Source organism: Artemia sp. Qi Xiang Cuo, chromosome 2, assembly GCF_049724085.1.
Source record: "Artemia sp. Qi Xiang Cuo chromosome 2, ASM4972408v1, whole genome shotgun sequence".
NCBI lineage: Eukaryota > Metazoa > Arthropoda > Branchiopoda > Anostraca > Artemiidae > Artemia > Artemia sp. Qi Xiang Cuo.
Genome location: NC_142795.1, coordinates 89,415,316 through 89,433,002, shown reverse-complemented (window position 1 = coordinate 89,433,002; position 17,687 = coordinate 89,415,316). Strand labels below are relative to the sequence as shown.

The 17,687-nt window shown below is 33.6% G+C and overlaps 1 protein-coding gene across 1 annotated transcript in view; it reads left to right on the top strand.

Moving 5' to 3' along the window:
• The window catches only part of LOC148955771 (queuine/queuosine transporter SLC35F2-like), an 82,904-nt gene extending 65,217 nt beyond the window's left edge, over window positions 1-17,687 (top strand). The window contains exons 10-11 of the mRNA XM_089108337.1: window positions 11,981-12,203; window positions 16,470-17,687. Coding sequence (XP_088964463.1) covers window positions 11,981-12,203; window positions 16,470-16,517 — 271 coding nt within the window. The 3' untranslated portion in view covers window positions 16,518-17,687. The remainder of the gene's footprint in view (window positions 1-11,980; window positions 12,204-16,469) is intronic.

The window sequence follows — 17,687 nt, the reverse complement described above, 5'->3', positions numbered from 1 at the left end:
GTGGGTGAATAGCTTCAATGCCGATGCTACGCAAGATCATGAAATAGCCGGCACAGCAGCGCAAGAACATAGCGACGCCGCTTCGTCCACCTTCAATCATGCGTTGCCTGGGCCTTCGGAGGCTACCCCACCTACACAAGGTCAGGAAGTGACCCTCCAACATGCACTACCTGGTCCTTCGGGCATTCAAATACTGCCCTCGGATTATACAAATGTAAGTATTTTTTCTTCAAACTATCTATTTCTTCCATTGTTTTCAAACCCAATATAAACTTATCTCTGTGAGATATATCTAAATGTAATTTTTTTTTGCAGAGAAACCACTCTTTTCTAATCTTTGCTTTTTTCTATCATTCAGGACCAAGAAATATCTAAACAAACCGTTTTTTCAACACTGTGTAAAAGTATATCTCAGAGATTTATTAACCCCCCCAGCCCTTATTTTCTCTGCCCTCCCTCAGAGATATCTAAATATATTTTTTGCAGAGAAACCACTCTTTTCTAATCTTTGCTTTTTTCTATCATTCAGGACCAAGAAATATCTAAACAAACCGTTTTTTCAACACTGTGTAAAAGTATATCTCAGAGATTTATTAACCCCCCTCCCAACCCTTATTTTCTCTGCCCTCCCTCAGAGATATCTAAATATATTTTTTGCAGAGAAACCCCTCTTTTCTAATCTTTGCTATTTTCTATGCATCCCCCCTATCTCATAAGCGAATATTTTTCATGGGTAATTTAAATTAATGCTCACCATTTGAAACTCAAAATCCATTCACATAGTTTTAAGAAAAGGAACTGAGAGAGATTATTCTATTTGTCACATATTGACGTTCTAATTTAAACTGAATATTTCTTCGTGCCAAAGATTTTAGTGAGGGGAAATAGAGTTAACGGTTCTCGACATTTTGAAGTTCAAACTCGTTCATCTGACCTCCATAATTAAACTCTTGTGTTTACTGAACCTGTATGGAATTAGAGAGAAATGACTTATGGTCTAACAATATTTTTTTTTGTGGGACATTATGTAAACGGCATGAAGCGCCACGGGTCAGGGAGGCGCCACGGGCTCGAGAAGCATCGCGGGAAGCGATGCAGGCCCCGAGAAGCGCCACAGAGATGCGCCACGAGTCAGGGATGCGCCACGGGTCAGGGAAGCGCCACGGGCTCGAGAAGCATCGCGGGAAGCGATGCGGGCCCCGAGAAGTGCCACAGAGATGCGCCACGGGTCAGGGAAGTGCCACGGGTCAGGGAAGCGCCGATCAGAGATGCCCCCCCCCCCAAAAAAAAAAAAAAAAAAAAAAAAAAAAAAAAAATCCTATGTCATATCTTAGATCAGTCGTTAAGCTATTTTTTTCTACATTTATAAGTTGTCCTTGGTCCCCTACTCGCCGTCTAGTGAAGAAGGGGAAGAAGATGCATCTTTGGAGTCCCACAACAATTTAACATGGGACGACTCTATTGAAGTACCTGACAATATTGACGAGTTTTTAGAGGATTTTTGTAAAGTAGATAATGGTGCAGTTGAACAGGGGGACTTGACCCCAAATACCTTGCTACTTTTAGACGCTTTCAGAGGGAACCCTCCTCCCTCCGATTACCCACTTCAATCGAATGAAGTGGAGCATAGTCCGGATATTGTCGAACAAGTAGGGGGAGGGGGTACAACTTTCCCTGAATTTCTTTTGTCGAATACGATTTTAAATAATATAGTTGTTTTCACTGCAACGTTTGGGGATCCCTTTAATACACTAATGGGGGGAAATTTTGTTTTTGATCCAGTAGAGATTGTGCATGCCGATGTAGATAACATTCGTGCACTACTGGAGAACCAACTTCAATTGTGGGGGGGTAGGGATTCAATTAAGGTTTCAATTGTCTTAAAGGTTTTTTATTTGAATGAAGGGAAAAGTGAGGTTTACTATCATTTTATACATTCCGAGATGCGTGTAATTTATCTAAATTTAGAAAATTTTGAGGGAGTTTTTAGCGAGTGGGTATGGCAAATTATCGCGCATCTCGAGAACTATAACGAAAATGGAAGTGGGTCAGTAGTTTTATTTATTGAAAATTTAAGTGTAAATATTTGTAAATTTAAGAAGGATTTTATTTTAAGAGGGGGCATGGGGACAAGAGCAATAGTCTTAGATTATAATCCAGATCTAGTAGGTTGTCAAGGTGTCCAGAAGATCCGTTTTGAAACAGATCAAATGTGTTTCCAAGTATGCTTTCCTCATATCAGCCTTTCAGCCTCTAGCAGATGACGCTAATAAGAAGAATTTAGATCACTGGGCTGTACATGGGAAGGAAGGGTCCGATTTACCAGTTGTAGATTTTTCATGCTTAGAAGGAAAATACCCAGTAACGCTAAGATCTATTGACATTTTTGAAAGGGCCGATGCACACTTAAATATTGGCGTTACTGTGGTACAATACGAAACAGAATTTTAAGATGGGGCTCGTTTTAAAAAGAAGGGGGTGGTATTCCCCGTAAGGGGCCCGTCAGTTGATTTGGTTAAACACTGGGTTTGGTTGCTTTACACACCACCTAGTCAACCAAACGCAATCGGTCATTTTAACCCTATCACTGACATTAGTAGAGTTCTGGGGGAGGGTAAAAGGGACGAGGGGTACGTTTCTACTGTCCAACATGCCTCTCCAGATTTTGGAGTGAACTAAAGCTACGAAATCACATGAGGCACTGTAGCCAGCATGGTTACCAGACAATGGAAACGATTTCAGGGGGTAGGGAAAGTCTACGCTTCAAAATTTTCCAAAATACTCTTCTCCAGCGAAACAAAATATCTTTAGATTGCGAGGCTAAGCTAGTGGAGTGGAATGACCCCCGAGATCCAAATTATATCAAAGAACACCAGGCCATTGCAGTGTCCTATGCACCCGTGCAAAGAGACAGTTCTAATACCCTGTAGTTGCTAGAAATAGTGGAAACAGGAGAGGAGGGAGATGAGGTCATGGTCAAGGCATTGAAGAAACTGATTGACACAGCTAATGGCGCTATTTCCCGTTTGAGAAATACCCATTATCCAATGGTGCTGTCTGCTAAGTATCGTCTTATGATTAAAAATAAAGAAATATGTTGGGTTTGCAAGGGGGAGTTTGTAGAGGTGTATAAGGGGACAAGGGGGAAAAGAGGGGGAGGGGAAAAGTCAGAGACCACGACCACTTGTGGCAAGAAATATCATCTGGGGCCAGTAATTTTAGAGGGGTAGCGTATCAATCGTGTAATTTAAACGTTAGCCAACAGTTTTTCATTCCAGTTTTTATCCATAATTCTAACTATGACTTAAAATTTATTTTACCGGCACTGGCACGTATGCACAGGGAGGGAGGGGGAGTAGATAGTCCATGGGTCAATAATTCATTTACCTACAACATTATACCCAAATCGGCCGAGAAGTTATTGGTTCTCGAACTGAAATGGCAGGTAGTGGATAATGAGCGTACGTGCTGGAATAAAATTAGGTTTTTAGATTCTTTTAGTTTTTTCCCCAAATGCCTTGAGTCAACTAATTCAAGTGCAGAAAAGCGACAATATCGATAGCTTTCCCTTGCTTAAACAGCACTGTCCAGACAGTGAAATGTATGACCTGTTGACCTGCAAAGGTATATATGCATACGATTATTACTGTTCTGGCGCTCGCTTAAGCGAGGAGAAACTACCTCCAATTGAAGCTTTTTACAATTCACTCACCAACAGTGAATGCACAGTCGAGGAGTACGAGTTTGCCAAGAAGGTGTGGGCTATGGGGGATTGTAAAAATGGGTGGGATTATTGTAGACTGTACCTGGCCAGTGACGTTCTAACTCTGTTGGATATAGTCTGTAAGAATACAGACCAGATCTATTCAGAGTTTGGACTAGATATAGGATATTATTTTTCTACACCATATTTAATAATGGATTTAATTTTAAAAATTAGCAGGGAGGAAATAGGCCTAATCACGGATGTAGATCAACACCTTTTTGTAGAGCGTTCAATGCGGGGAGGGTATGTTTTTCACGGGGACCGGGTCTTATCAACCGATCTGAGCGGACAAAGCACCGGTGTAAAGTCAAATGCAGTGTTCTTGGACATGAATTCGTTGTACCCCTCGGCAATGTCCCACTACTCTTTGCCGTGTGGGAACTATCAATGGATTGAAAATCCTTGTGAGTTTCCTGAAATTAACACCGTCGAGGACAACGGGCCATAAGGATGGTTCTTTGAAATTGACGGTCACATTCCACTGGCCCTTCACGACTCAGTCAAAGATTTTGTTTTTCCCTGTATCAATCGACCAGTGACCAGGGACTCGTTGAGCCCCTACAATCGGTCATTGGTCGAGGATATGGAAGGCATTGGACTCCCTCTAAACAGAAACTGATTGCTGATTTGGACCCTAAAGAGACTATCGTTGTTAACCATGTGCCTTTGCACTGGATGGTGAACAATGGTTTCAAAATCACCAAAATACATAGGGTCCTTCAGTTTAATCAGAAACCTTATTTGAAAACGTTTATCGATACTTTTGTCGATAAACATTCTAGGGAAAATTCAAAGGTGGAGAAGGAATTGTACAAGCTCATTCTAAATTCAGCGTTTGGCAAAATGTGCGAAAGCGTACGTAACAGATCTCGCTGTGACGTCGTGACTGAACCTCTAGAGTGTGCACGAATTATTGCCGACCCTAATTTCACATCATTCACGAGCATAGAGGCCTGCATGGTTCTTCTACACGGAAAAAAGCGAAATGTTGTACTGACCAAGAATATTGCAGGAGGTAGTTCAGTAATAGAAATTTCAAAAAAGCTCATGTTATAACTCTTTTACAATGTGTGCAAGTTGCACTGGCCACGGGAGGGGGAGGTTCAAGTATATTATGGGGACACCTATTCTCTACTGCTAAAAGTAAAAACTAAAGATTTATTGGGTGATTTGCAAAATGGGGGGCACATCAGCTCGCGGATGGATTTCACTAACTGGAATCCATCCCTCTACCCCGAGTTGGTGAAACGTCAAGCCCCCAACCAACTATTAAAATTAAAATCTGAAACGGGGAGTGATTTGATATCGAGGGGGGTGGTCCCGGGTCCCAAAGTTTAGTGCGCGGAAACACCGAGTGGGGATGAAATGACAACATGTAAAGGGGTGTCTAAAGGCTTTGTAAAGAGCAATTTTAACATGAGCGTGTACAAAGAGTGTGTAGAAAGTAGCCTAGTGCCAAGAGCACAAGTGCTTGCAATTCGCTCTCTACAGTATAGAAATTATACTGTGAGAGTGGAGAAAAATGCAATGTCATGTATATCTGACAAGGTCTATGTGCTAGAGAATGGTGTGAGTGTCCTTCCTCATGGTCACTATAGTATTTCAGATCGAGTTGAATGCGTAGACTATCGTAATCAACTTGGTCTGGATAAACTAATCTGACTAACCACCACTCAACCTTTCATAAATTAACTAACCGCTCAACCCGTTCATGAATTAACTAACCCAATCTCACTACCTTAACCACTAATCCATCCACTAACCCATAGCAGTGACGACAACTATTTTTCCATCGCGGCTCCCGGGGGGGTGGGGGACCCTTCCAAAGGCCGGCTCCCGGGGGGGTGGGGGGCCACCAATCACTCTAATGTTCAACTGTGCTAGTTCCAAGTGTTGTTTATTGTATAGAAAAGTGTTGTATAGAAAAGTGTTGTATAGAAAAGTGTTGTACAAAAGTGCTGTAGATGGACAAAAGTGTTGTACAGAAAAGTGTAGTACAAAAAAGTGTTGTACAAAAAGTGTTGTACAAAAGGTGTTGTACAAAAAGTGCTGTAGATGGACAAAAGTGTTTTACAAAAAGTGTTATCATTGTTCATGTTGAACGAGTTTTATAATATTGCTGTAATAAATGTTGCCGTGAAATATTGTTTTTGTTCTTCTTGAATAGACGGCAAAATTACTACTTATTCATTGGGAACGTATGATTTACAGTTAGTCATAGTCCTACTGTTGTCAACAGCATGTATCAATTTAAAAAAACACTTCAGATCGTTTCTGTGTGGACCCTCAATGTCGGTGGAAACAACACTTTTAGCTATAAACTAAAACTAAACACTAATCTAAAACTAAAACCAAACTAATCTACTACATTAAAACTCTAACTAAAACTCTAGCTAAACAAAAACTCTAAACTAAAAATCTAAACTAAAACTAAACTACTAAACTAACTAAAAATTTAAACTGTCTAACTAACTAAAACTAAACTCTAAACTCTAAACTACTAAACTAACTAAAAATCTAAACTAAACTAAAACTAAACTAAACGAACTAAAAATCTAGCTAAAACTCTAAATAAAACTAATTGTTAAACTAAAACTGAACACTAATCTAAAACTAAAATAAACTAAACTGAAAATCTAACTAAAAATCTAAAGAAAACTAAACATTAAACTAAAACTAAACTAGAACTAAACTAAAAATCTAAACTAAACTAAAACTAAACGAACTAAAAATCTAAACTGAAAATCTAACTAAACATTAAACTGAAACTTAACTAAAAAACTAAAACTAAACTCTAAACTTTTAAACTAACTAAAATTCTAAACTAAAACTGAACACTAACCTAAAACAAAACTAAATTAAACTGAAAATCTAGCTAAAGCTCTAAAATAAAACTAAACGTAAACTAAAACTAAACTTAATTACTAAACTAAAACTAAACTAATTAAACTGAAAATCTAGTTAAAGCTCTTAAATAAAACTAAACGTTAAACTAAAACTAAACTAAAACTCTAACAAAAACTCTAGCTAAAAAAAACTTTAAACTAAAACTGAACTAAAACTAAACGAAATATAAATTAAACTGAAAATCTAACTAAAAATCTAAACTCTAAACTTTTAAACTAAAACTAAACTAAAACTGAACACTAACCTAAAACAAAACTAAATTAAACTGAAAATCTAGCTAAAGCTCTAAAATAAAACTAAACGTAAACTAAAACTAAACTTAATTACTAAACTAAAACTAAACTAATTAAACTGAAAATCTAGTTAAAGCTCTAAAATAAAACTAAAATTTAAACTAAAACTAAACTTAACTACTAAACTAAAATTAAACTCTAGCTAAAAACTTTAAACTAAAAATGAACTAAAACTAAACGAAATATAAATTATAACACTAAACTAAAACTAAATTAAAACTGAACTAAAACTAAACTCTAAACTTTTAAACTAACTAAAATTCTAAACTAAAACTGAACACTAACCTAAAACAAAACTAAATTAAACTGAAAATCTAGCTAAAGCTATGAAATAAAACTACACTTAAACTAAAACTAAACTTAATTACTAAACTAAAACTAAACTAATTAAACTGAAAATCTAGTTAAAGGTCTTAAATAAAACTAAACGTTAAAATAAAACTAAACTTAACTACTAAACTAAAATTAAACTCTAGCTAAAAACTTTAAACTAAAACTGAACTAAAACTAAACGAAATATAAATTATAACACTAAACTAAAACTAAACTAGAACTAAACTAAAAATCTACACTAAACTAAACTAAACTACTAAACTAACTAAAATCTAAACTGTCTAACTAACTAAAACTAAACTCTAAACTCCAAACTACTAAACTAACTAAAAATCTAAACTATAACTCTAACTAAAACTAAACACTAAACTACTAAACTAACAAAAATCTAAACTATAACTCCAACAAAAACTCTAGTTAAACTAAAACTCTAAACTAAAACTAAACTAACTAAGATCTAACTACTAAACTAACTAAGATCTAAACTACTAAACTAACAAAAAATTCTACACTAAAAATAAACACTAGTCAAAACTAAACTAAATTAAACTGAGAATCTAACTAAAACTAAAATAAAACTCTAGCTAAACTTAACTACTAAACTAAAACTAAACTCTAAACTTTTAAACTAACTAAAATTCTAAACTAAAACTGAACACTAAACTAAAACTAAACTAGAACTAAACGAACTAAAAATCTAAACTATAACTCTAACTAAAACTCTAGCTAAACTAAACTGCTAAATTAAAACTCTAACTAAAAATATAAATTATAACACTAAACTAAAACTAAACTAGAACTAAACTAAAAATCTAACTAAAATCTAAACTAAAACTAAACTAGACGAACTAAAAATCTAAACTAAAACTCTAACTAAAAATATAAATTATAACACTAAACTAAAACTAAACTAGAACTAAACTAAAAATCTACACTAAACTAAAACTAAACTAAACTACTAAACTAAAACTAAACATTAAACTAAAACTAAACTCTAAACTCCAAACTACTAAACTAACTAAAAATCTAAACTCAAACTAAAACTCTTTAGTAAAACTCTAGCTAAACAAAAACTCCAACAAAAACTCTAGTTAAACTAAAACTCTAAACTAAAACTAAACTAACTAAGATCTAACTACTAAACTAACTAAGATCTAAACTACTAAACTAACAAAAAATTCTACACTAAAAATAAACACTAGTCAAAACTAAACTAAATTAAACTGAGAATCTAACTAAAACTAAAATAAAACTCTAGCTAAACTTAACTACTAAACTAAAACTAAACTCTAAACTTTTAAACTAACTAAAATTCTAAACTAAAACTGAACACTAAACTAAAACTAAACTAGAACTAAAAATTTAAACTGTCTAACTAACTAAAACTCTAGCTAAACTAAACTGCTAAATTAAAACTCTAACTAAAAATATAAATTATAACACTAAACTAAAACTAAACTAGAACTAAAATAAAAATCTAACTAAAATCTAAACTAAACTAAAACTAAACTAAACGAACTAAAAATTTAAACTGTCTAACTAACTAAAATCTAAACTAAACTAAAACTAAACTAGAACTAAACTAAAAATCTAAACTAAACTAAAACTAAACTACTAAACTAAACTAAAAATTTAAACTGTCTAACTAACTAAAACTAAACTCTAAACTCTTAAACTAACTAAAATTCTAGACTAAACATCTGAACACTAAACTAAAACTAAACTAGACGAACTAAAAATCTAAACTAAAACTCTAACTAAAAATATAAATTATAACACTAAACTAAAACTAAACTAGAACTAAACTAAAAATCTAAACTAAACTTAAAATAAACTAAAAATCTAAACTAAAACTAAACATTAAACTAAAACTAAACTTAACTATCTAAACTAAAATTAAACTACTAGATTAAAACTTCAAACTAAAACTCGTAACTAAAACTCAAACGAAATATAAATCTAACTAACACCTAATCTAAAACTAAACTAGCTAAAACTAAACTAACTAAAATCTAACTACTAAACTAACTAAGATCTAAACTACTAAACTAACATAAAAATTCTACACTAAAAATAAACACTAGTCTAAAACTAAACTAAATTAAACTGAGAATCTACTAAACAAAATAAACCAAACATTAAACTTAACTACTAAACCAAACTAAACTCTAACTCTTAAACTAACTAAAATTCTAAACTAAAACTGAACACAAACTAACACTAAACTAAACTAAACTAAACTAACTAAAAATCTAAACTATAACTCTAACTAAAACTCTAGCTAAACTAAAATTCTAAACTAAAACTATACTAACTAATACTAAACTAAGAACTAAACTACTAAACTAACTAAGATCTAAACTACTAAACTAACAAAAAATTCTACACTAAAAATAAACACTAGTCAAAACTAAACTAAATTAAACTGAGAATCTAACTAAAACTAAAATAAAACTCTAGCTAAACTTAACTACTAAACTAAAACTAAACTCTAAACTTTTAAACTAACTAAAATTCTAAACTAAAACTGAACACTAAACTAAAACTAAACTAGAACTAAACGCAACTAAAAATCTAAACTATAACTCTAACTAAAACTCTAGCTAAACTAAACTGCTAAATTAAAACTCTAACTAAAAATATAAATTATAACACTAAACTAAAACTAAACTAGAACTAAACTAACTAAAACTAAACTAAAATCTAAAACTAAACTAAAACTAAACTAAACTAAAAATTTAAACTGTCTAACTAACTAAAATCTAAACTAAACTAAAACTAAACTAGAACTAAACTAAAAATCTAAACTAAACTAAAACTAAACTAGAACTAAACTAAAAATCTAAACTAAACTTAAAATAAACTAAAAATCTAAACTAAAACTAAACATTAAACTAAAACTAAACTAAAAATCTAAACTATACTAAACTAACTAAAAATTAAAACTCAAACTAAAACTCTTTAGTAAAACTCTAAGGTAAACAAAAACTCCAACAAAAACTCTAAGCTAGGACTCTAAGGTAAAACTCTAAACTCTTAACTAAAACTAGACTAAACTAAAACTCTAGCTAAACAAAAACTCTAAACTAAAAATCTAAACTAAAACTAAACATTAAACTAAAACTAAACTAAAAATCTAAACTACTAAACTAACTAAAAATTAAAACTCAAACTAAAACTCTTTAGTAAAACTCTAGCTAAACAAAAACTCTAAACTAAACACTAATCTAAAACTAAAATAAATAAACTTAAAATAAACTAAAAATCTAAACTAAATCGGTAATAAAATAATAAACTAAAAATCTAAACTAACCCAACCTGCAATCCTCTTTTCTAATATTTCCGTCCCCCCCTGATTGACTTAGAAGGAGATGTAAGCAAGCCCTCTGATTGGCTGAGAAGGGGGAGGTAACCGACTCGCTGATTGGCTGAGAAGTGGGATCTAGCTGTTTCCCGGGAACTCGTAACATTTGGCTCGGAAGCAATAACAAATACTATTTCCGGATCATAACATCTGCCTCGAACAGGAAGGAAATGTCATTAGCTTTGCTTCGAACGACAATAACATCTGGCTCGAATAACAACAACAGATACTATTTCCGGATCATAACATCTGCCTCGAACAGGAAGGAAGTGTCATTAACTTTGCTTCGAACGACAACAACATTTGGCTCGAATAACAACAACAACATTGACTATTTCCGGATCATAACATCGTGCCTCAAAACAACAACAATAACATTGACCTTGACATTTTGCCTCGAACGACAACAAGAACATCTGACTCCATTAACCACGTGTTCTTCTAGATGACTACTGTTCGGAACAACATTAACATCTGGCATTTGCATCAGGCAACAACAAGAAGGAAGTGTCAAAGTTGACCTGTTTCCCCATTAGCACTGACAATAATCCATAAAACCATCAAATAATCAACACACATAACCATCCATGAAACCATCCATAAATGTGACAAACTTTCTGTTTTTTCATTCTCACTGACAAAGTCCATAAAACACAAAATTCCTAGTTTAAATGTGACAAAATTCCTGTTTTTTCATTCTCACTGACAAAGTCCATAAACCACGTGGTTCTATGCCCATATATGGTGCCCCACCCGGAGTCATTAAGGCATCTCTACTAACCTATTCGAAGCTTCAGTGTTTATACCCCCCTGGAAGTTCCAAACTTCTTTAGTCCTTTCATAGTGCATCTTTTCATCCCATTTGGGGACGAACCGTCCTTTTGGCCCCAGAAGGATAGCTAAAAAGCACAATCTTTGGTAATCTGCTGTCCTTCATCTATGAAATCTGGCTACTTATCATAATCTCCTATTTAAAGGTCTCTGTCGGCTTCAGCAATAAATTGAATTTTTTTTAAATATGATAGTATTTTGGAGGAGGGATCAAAATCCTGCCTCCATCTCAAAATGTTAAATTATGCACTATGTGGTTATATCCTTGTGTCATAGATTTTAAATTTCCATGCTTAATTTTAGCATAGTTTTGGTTGTATATTATTTTGTTTTTGTGATTAATAATTTTAGTTATGTTTATACAAGTCGCTAGATGTCTTTTCCACGCCTCTCCCATCTAAAATAGAATGTGAGAAACGTCATTTTTGTAACTAACCTCTTGAAATTACCGTCAATTTTAAAAAGACAAATTCTTGGTCATTTTAGACGTCAGAAACCGGCTATGAAATCGAGCTTATCCTCATCTCGTATGGATTGTTGGGAAGAAGGTGATGATCTTCCAGCTCACGAGCCAGACTGTCGAGTGAATCAAATGTCAACGAGCGTCAGTGCGCCAGCCTTTGAAAGAAGGCCGCAATCTGCTTATAGCACAATGCCACGTCACAAAGTGCATAAAGAGGTGACATTTAATCCAAAAGCAATATTACAAGTAAGTCTGACTTCACTTTTTTTAGTTTTTTTTTTTTTGTTCTTAGCTTGGTCTTAAAATAAGTATAAAATTTGTCGAGCCAAAATCACTAAAAGATGTCACCTTATAATTTCTGACTAGTTTGTGTGATCAAACGCCTAGCTCTTTACGCTAAAGTTTTTTATTGTTTTAAAAAATAAAGTTGTGGGACAGAGTCAAACCTTAGCGTAAAGAGCGAGGTGTTGAGGAGGGGACAGCCCCTTTCATATACGGAACAATTTTTATTCGTTTTAAGTTTTAATGTTACTCCTTACTTTCAGTTAAAAAAAACTTGTTTTTTTATTTAATTTCTGAACGTTTTTGAATTAATGCAGCTTTGATTTCGGCTCACCGTACATGAATAATTAAAAAAAAATTCGCACATTAATTTTCCTTTTTTTGGCTGAATGGCTTTCTCGAAATTTTATTCTGACGTAACTTACGAATTAACTTGCGTAACGGACTTCTGTGTTCCTTTGCTTTTGTCATATATATTAGAAAATCTACCCCCTATCTGATACTTGAGTTCTCGTACTAAATTTTATATTTTTTAGAACAACAAAACTCAGAGTAAAAAATGGTGTCCGGTTATTATATGGATCTCTTAAAAGACCTAAAAAAAAACTTTAGCGTAAAGAGCGAGCTATTGACTAGGGGGCGAACCCTCTCATATACATGATCATTTCTGTTAGTTTTAAGTTTTAATGTTGCTCCTTACTTTGAGTTGAAAAAAAAAACTTGTTTTTTTTATTTAATTTCTGATCGTTTTTTAAATAATGCTGGGAAATCCTGCGCCCCCTTCATAGAAATGTCCCTTCTCCCAAGGAAACATCCTCAATGGAAATATTCTCCCTCGTAACCCTTACTCCGATCCTCCCCCCCCCCACCAGAAAAAAATTCCTCCTGAAAACGCCTGTATACTTCCCAATAACCAATACTATATGTAAAAAATGGGCAAAGTTTATAACTTGCAGTCCTTCCCCTGGGAGCTTTGGGTGATTAAGTCATCCTCAATGACATATTAATTAGATTTTCGACTATGCTGAACAAAATGGCTATCTCAAAATTTTGATTGATTGACTTCGGGAAAAAAGTGAGCGTGGGAGGGGGCCAAGTTGCCCTCCAATTTTTTTGGTCACTTAAAAAGGGCACTAGAACTTTTAATTTCCGTTCGAATGAGCCCTCTCACGATATTCTAGGACTATTGGATTAATACGATCACCCCTGAGGAAATAAAAAAAAAATAATAATAAACACGCATCCGTGATTTTTCTTCTGGCAAAAAAATACAAAATTCCACGTTAAAAAATACAAAAATTCCATAGGAGCTTGAAACTTCAATAGCAGGGTTCTCTGATATGCTGAATCTGAGGGTCTGATTTTCTTTGAAGTTCTCTGACTTTTAGGGGTTGTTTCCCCCCTTTTTTCGAAAATAAGGCAAATTTTCTCAGGCTCTTAACTTTGGATAAAACTAAACTTTCTGACACTTATATATTTGAAATCAGCATAAAAGTTTGATTCTTTTGATGTATCTATTGGTATCAAAATTCCGTTTTTTAGAGTTTCGGGTTACTTTTGAGCCGTGTCACTCCTTACTTACAGTTCGTTATAACGAACTGTTTGAACAGGGGAATCCTTGGAAACTTATCTAGAAAAGAATGCTGGTAGTGCCATATGATGTCACTGTACAAAACTATTCTTGTGGCAACTTAATAACTATGGCAACAATTATGTTACAACAGCAAAAACTGGATATTCATGCCATCGATGGCATGTTTTGTTGGAGTAAATGAAATTTTGATGGTCAATGTGAAATTCGATCCTAAATGGCTTCTAATTGTAATGTTTGTAAACTGAATAGAAAATTCATTTTTCTTGGGGGGGGGTCAACACAAAACATTGCATTAGAAGTCCCCGAGCTAATATTTACATGAAACTGGTGATTTCTAAGGGTGAAATTTCATGAGGTTCCGAGCAAAGATCTGGATTGCAAACTGGTTGTTTAAATTGTGAGAATGTATGTATATTCGATCCTATATGGTTAAAATATCTTTGCTTTTTTTGCCAAGCAGTTATGTGAAAAGTGTTGTTTAGATAATAAAAGCTTGATTGTCTTACTACTTCTAAAAGTAAGAAAGGGGGACATAAACGTTTTTGAAAACAAATAAACTTCTGTCTATCTCGTTTCTCATCTGATAAACGTGGCCTGACAATCTTAACCTTTCTTTCCTTATAGCCCTGGAAAACCTAGAACCATCTTTGATTATTTTTGAATCTTTAGAACAGTATCTCTTTTTTCCTTTATCATGCTCTGGCCCTGTTAACGCACTGATGAAAATGCACAATTGTGTTTTTTTTTTTTTTTTAAGGTATATTTTAGGTAAAATTCAATGTTGTTTTTTTCTATTTTATTTTTTTATTTATTTAAAAATAATTAGACTTTTTTCGTCGCTGTTGGATGGTTCCGAATGTTGTGTTCCCGATCCACCGAAACGTTTTACACTCTAAGTTCGTTAGGGAATTAGAATTCATTCGCGACAAAGTAACGAGGTAAATCAAAAGACGTTATGTGGCAAGTGTTTATCAAATTAGCGTATCTGTAACATTCTGGGAATGACTGTGTATTTCTTCCTACAAAGGCTGATGCAGTGACGCGTATTGACATTTGATTCGCCCAAAAGTCTGGCTCATGAGCTGGGAGGTCGTCACATTCTTTCACAAAGCAGATGAAAAACGTCCTTTGTCTTTCAAAATGAAAAACGATTCACAAAATAAGTACTTTGAATAATTACCCCCCCCCCCCTCAAAAAGAAGAAGATACACCTTTCTACTCGAATTCGAAGCATTTCAAACGAACTGAAATTAAAATCATTTCTAACTGAATAACATAAAATTGATAAAAAGATATTAGAACAACAATTTTTTTTTTGACGATTTTTATGCATTCCAGAAGATTCTTTTCTCAGAATCTTCTAGTAAAGTATAACTTACACTTGACTAGAATCAGTACTGCATTTTCAGATGGTTATTTTTTTCCTTTCCCTCTGCTGCATATTTTCTATACAATCACCTTATTTTTAAACTTGATTTTACTTCCCCCCCCCCTATATAAACACAAATACAAAAAACTGTCATCGCAACTTCTCTATACATTAAAGGGCGGAACGTTATAGTGTTTTCTTCCAGTGCTTCAAGAATGTACGCGTGGGAACAACAATTTATTATTATTATTATTGGATAACCTGGTGGTGTCATCGCAAGAAAAATAAATTAGTTGATCATGTAAGCTCATAGAAGAAATCAGGTTAGATCTAGCCATTAAAAGCATGTTAAATGAGATTAGATGATTTTTACCTCTTATGGCAAGTATTTGCACAAATCCAGCGTTAAATGTATTCAGTTTTCTTATGCTAGTTTTAGAGGCTTAAAAAAAAATACTACGCATTGCTATTGAATTGTGTTAGTTTGTGCAATTTTTCTAAATAGACTTTCAACTAATTTCTGTTTTTATCGCTCTTGAATTAGCAAAAAGGCTGCTATGTAGGTTTTTAGCCCTTCATTCTATAATTAATCCTTTTTTCATTTTTAGTGAAATTTTGGTATTTATATACCCTACTGCTACACCCATAGTTTGTGAGAAGACTTTTTTTTGTAAAATGTTTAGAAAGTCAGCAGTTAAATCAAAGTTCCAGAAACATCAATTGTTCTTGTAAATGGATGGTATTTTATTCTAGTGCTCAAGTCCAACACGCAGTGTTGCCAATGACTGTATAGATCACTAGCGCCAACCACTTCATAAAATGATTTTTAAAGACAACTACACCTTCCTAAGCTGCTTGGGCCATATGTTTTTACCTTTTTTGTTGATTTTTATCCACCTTTTTCTTTCATTTTCTTTAATTTAGTGCCTGCTACTACCAAAAACGCATAGCTGCACATGGAGGTTGTTTAATTATAAACTGAATTCCTAGTTTTTCCTGATTTTAAAGATATATAAGGCAATGTAAGTTTCCTCTTAGCCAATTCAAACAGTCAGATTTCATTTTCACTGTCCTTGGGGTACTTTATGGTTTACGGTGTAAACAATATGGTTTATGGTTTACTTGATTCAAAATTATCTTTTATGTTGTGCTTACTTTTAACAACATAGCTGGTTGCGTAAACTCACATTACGAATCCAAACTGTCAAATTTCACTTTTACTGCCCTTTGCACGTTAATGTTTTTGATATTAATGTTTCTTTTCTAGGTATATAGTCGTCAAAGTCCAACCTACGACGGAGATGAGCAACTGTAAATATATAATCTAAATAGGCATATAAGTTATTTGTATTTGTTTTGTATTTTATAGCATTTCTAGTGCTTATTTTCTGTTATTTTTTTAAAGGATATTACTCTTGTGGAATTGCAAACAAGTGCCAACTTTTTCTACTATGTTTGTCTGCAAGTGTTTTAATGGATTTAATTCTTGGTTAACGCCGATGTTGATATGTCACCAATATTCTCTTGTCGTGGAAATTAAGTTGCCAACTTAAACAATTTAAGTTTCTTTGTCAAGTAGTGTATTGATTTGAGATGTTCAACTTTTATCACACAAATAGGCAATTTCTTTGATATACCTTTCCTAAATCTATGAGACCACACCGGCTGAGCACGAAAAACCGAAAAAAAAATCATTGCGAAGAAAAAAGGAGGATAATCACAGCCAGTGATAAAACGAATAACGTAGAAATGTTTCGGTCTAGACAGTCAAAATCAAAACAAAAAATATGGATAAAATTTCTCAGGACTATGTCGAAAAACAAACCGTAATAATAACCACTATCTTTTCGCCACTGCTTGGAAAGGGCCTTTTTTATTTTAGTTTTTTAAGATTCGTTCTTGTATATTGTCCTGTGTAATTGTATCTGTATTTCGTATTCCTAATTCTGCACATGGACGATTGAGCGGAGGTCTCGACCAAAATATTTCCAACTTATTTTTCTTTTTTTCACTGGCAATTCTCCTCATTTTTTGTCAGGTATTTTTCTACTCAACAGCAATGGCCGTTTAAATTGTTGTTTCGATTTTTATCTAAACATCATCAACCGCGGAAGAAACAATTCCGCATGAATGCAGCAGCTACTTGTATTAAATTTGGTCATTGATGTAGGTTGTAATTATTACCTATCGGAGTAATTTTTTTCTGTGTAGCCTAGATAAAGACTATAAAGTGAAACCTTTGGTTATATTTTGAAAGCCCAATCCCAATTTATGCCCGTGCCATATAGTCACACTTGTCGATAAAAACAAAATTACGCACGACTACAGCGCTAATTACGTTCGCCATTCGTAATTTCTCGAGTTGAACATTGCTCAACTTTCAAACATAAATTTCTTGACTGACCAATGAGAGTCAAGGTTTAAGGCATAATTTTTAAAACTAGAAAAGATGGAAACTTATAACAGGGATTTTTTTATCCGGGAG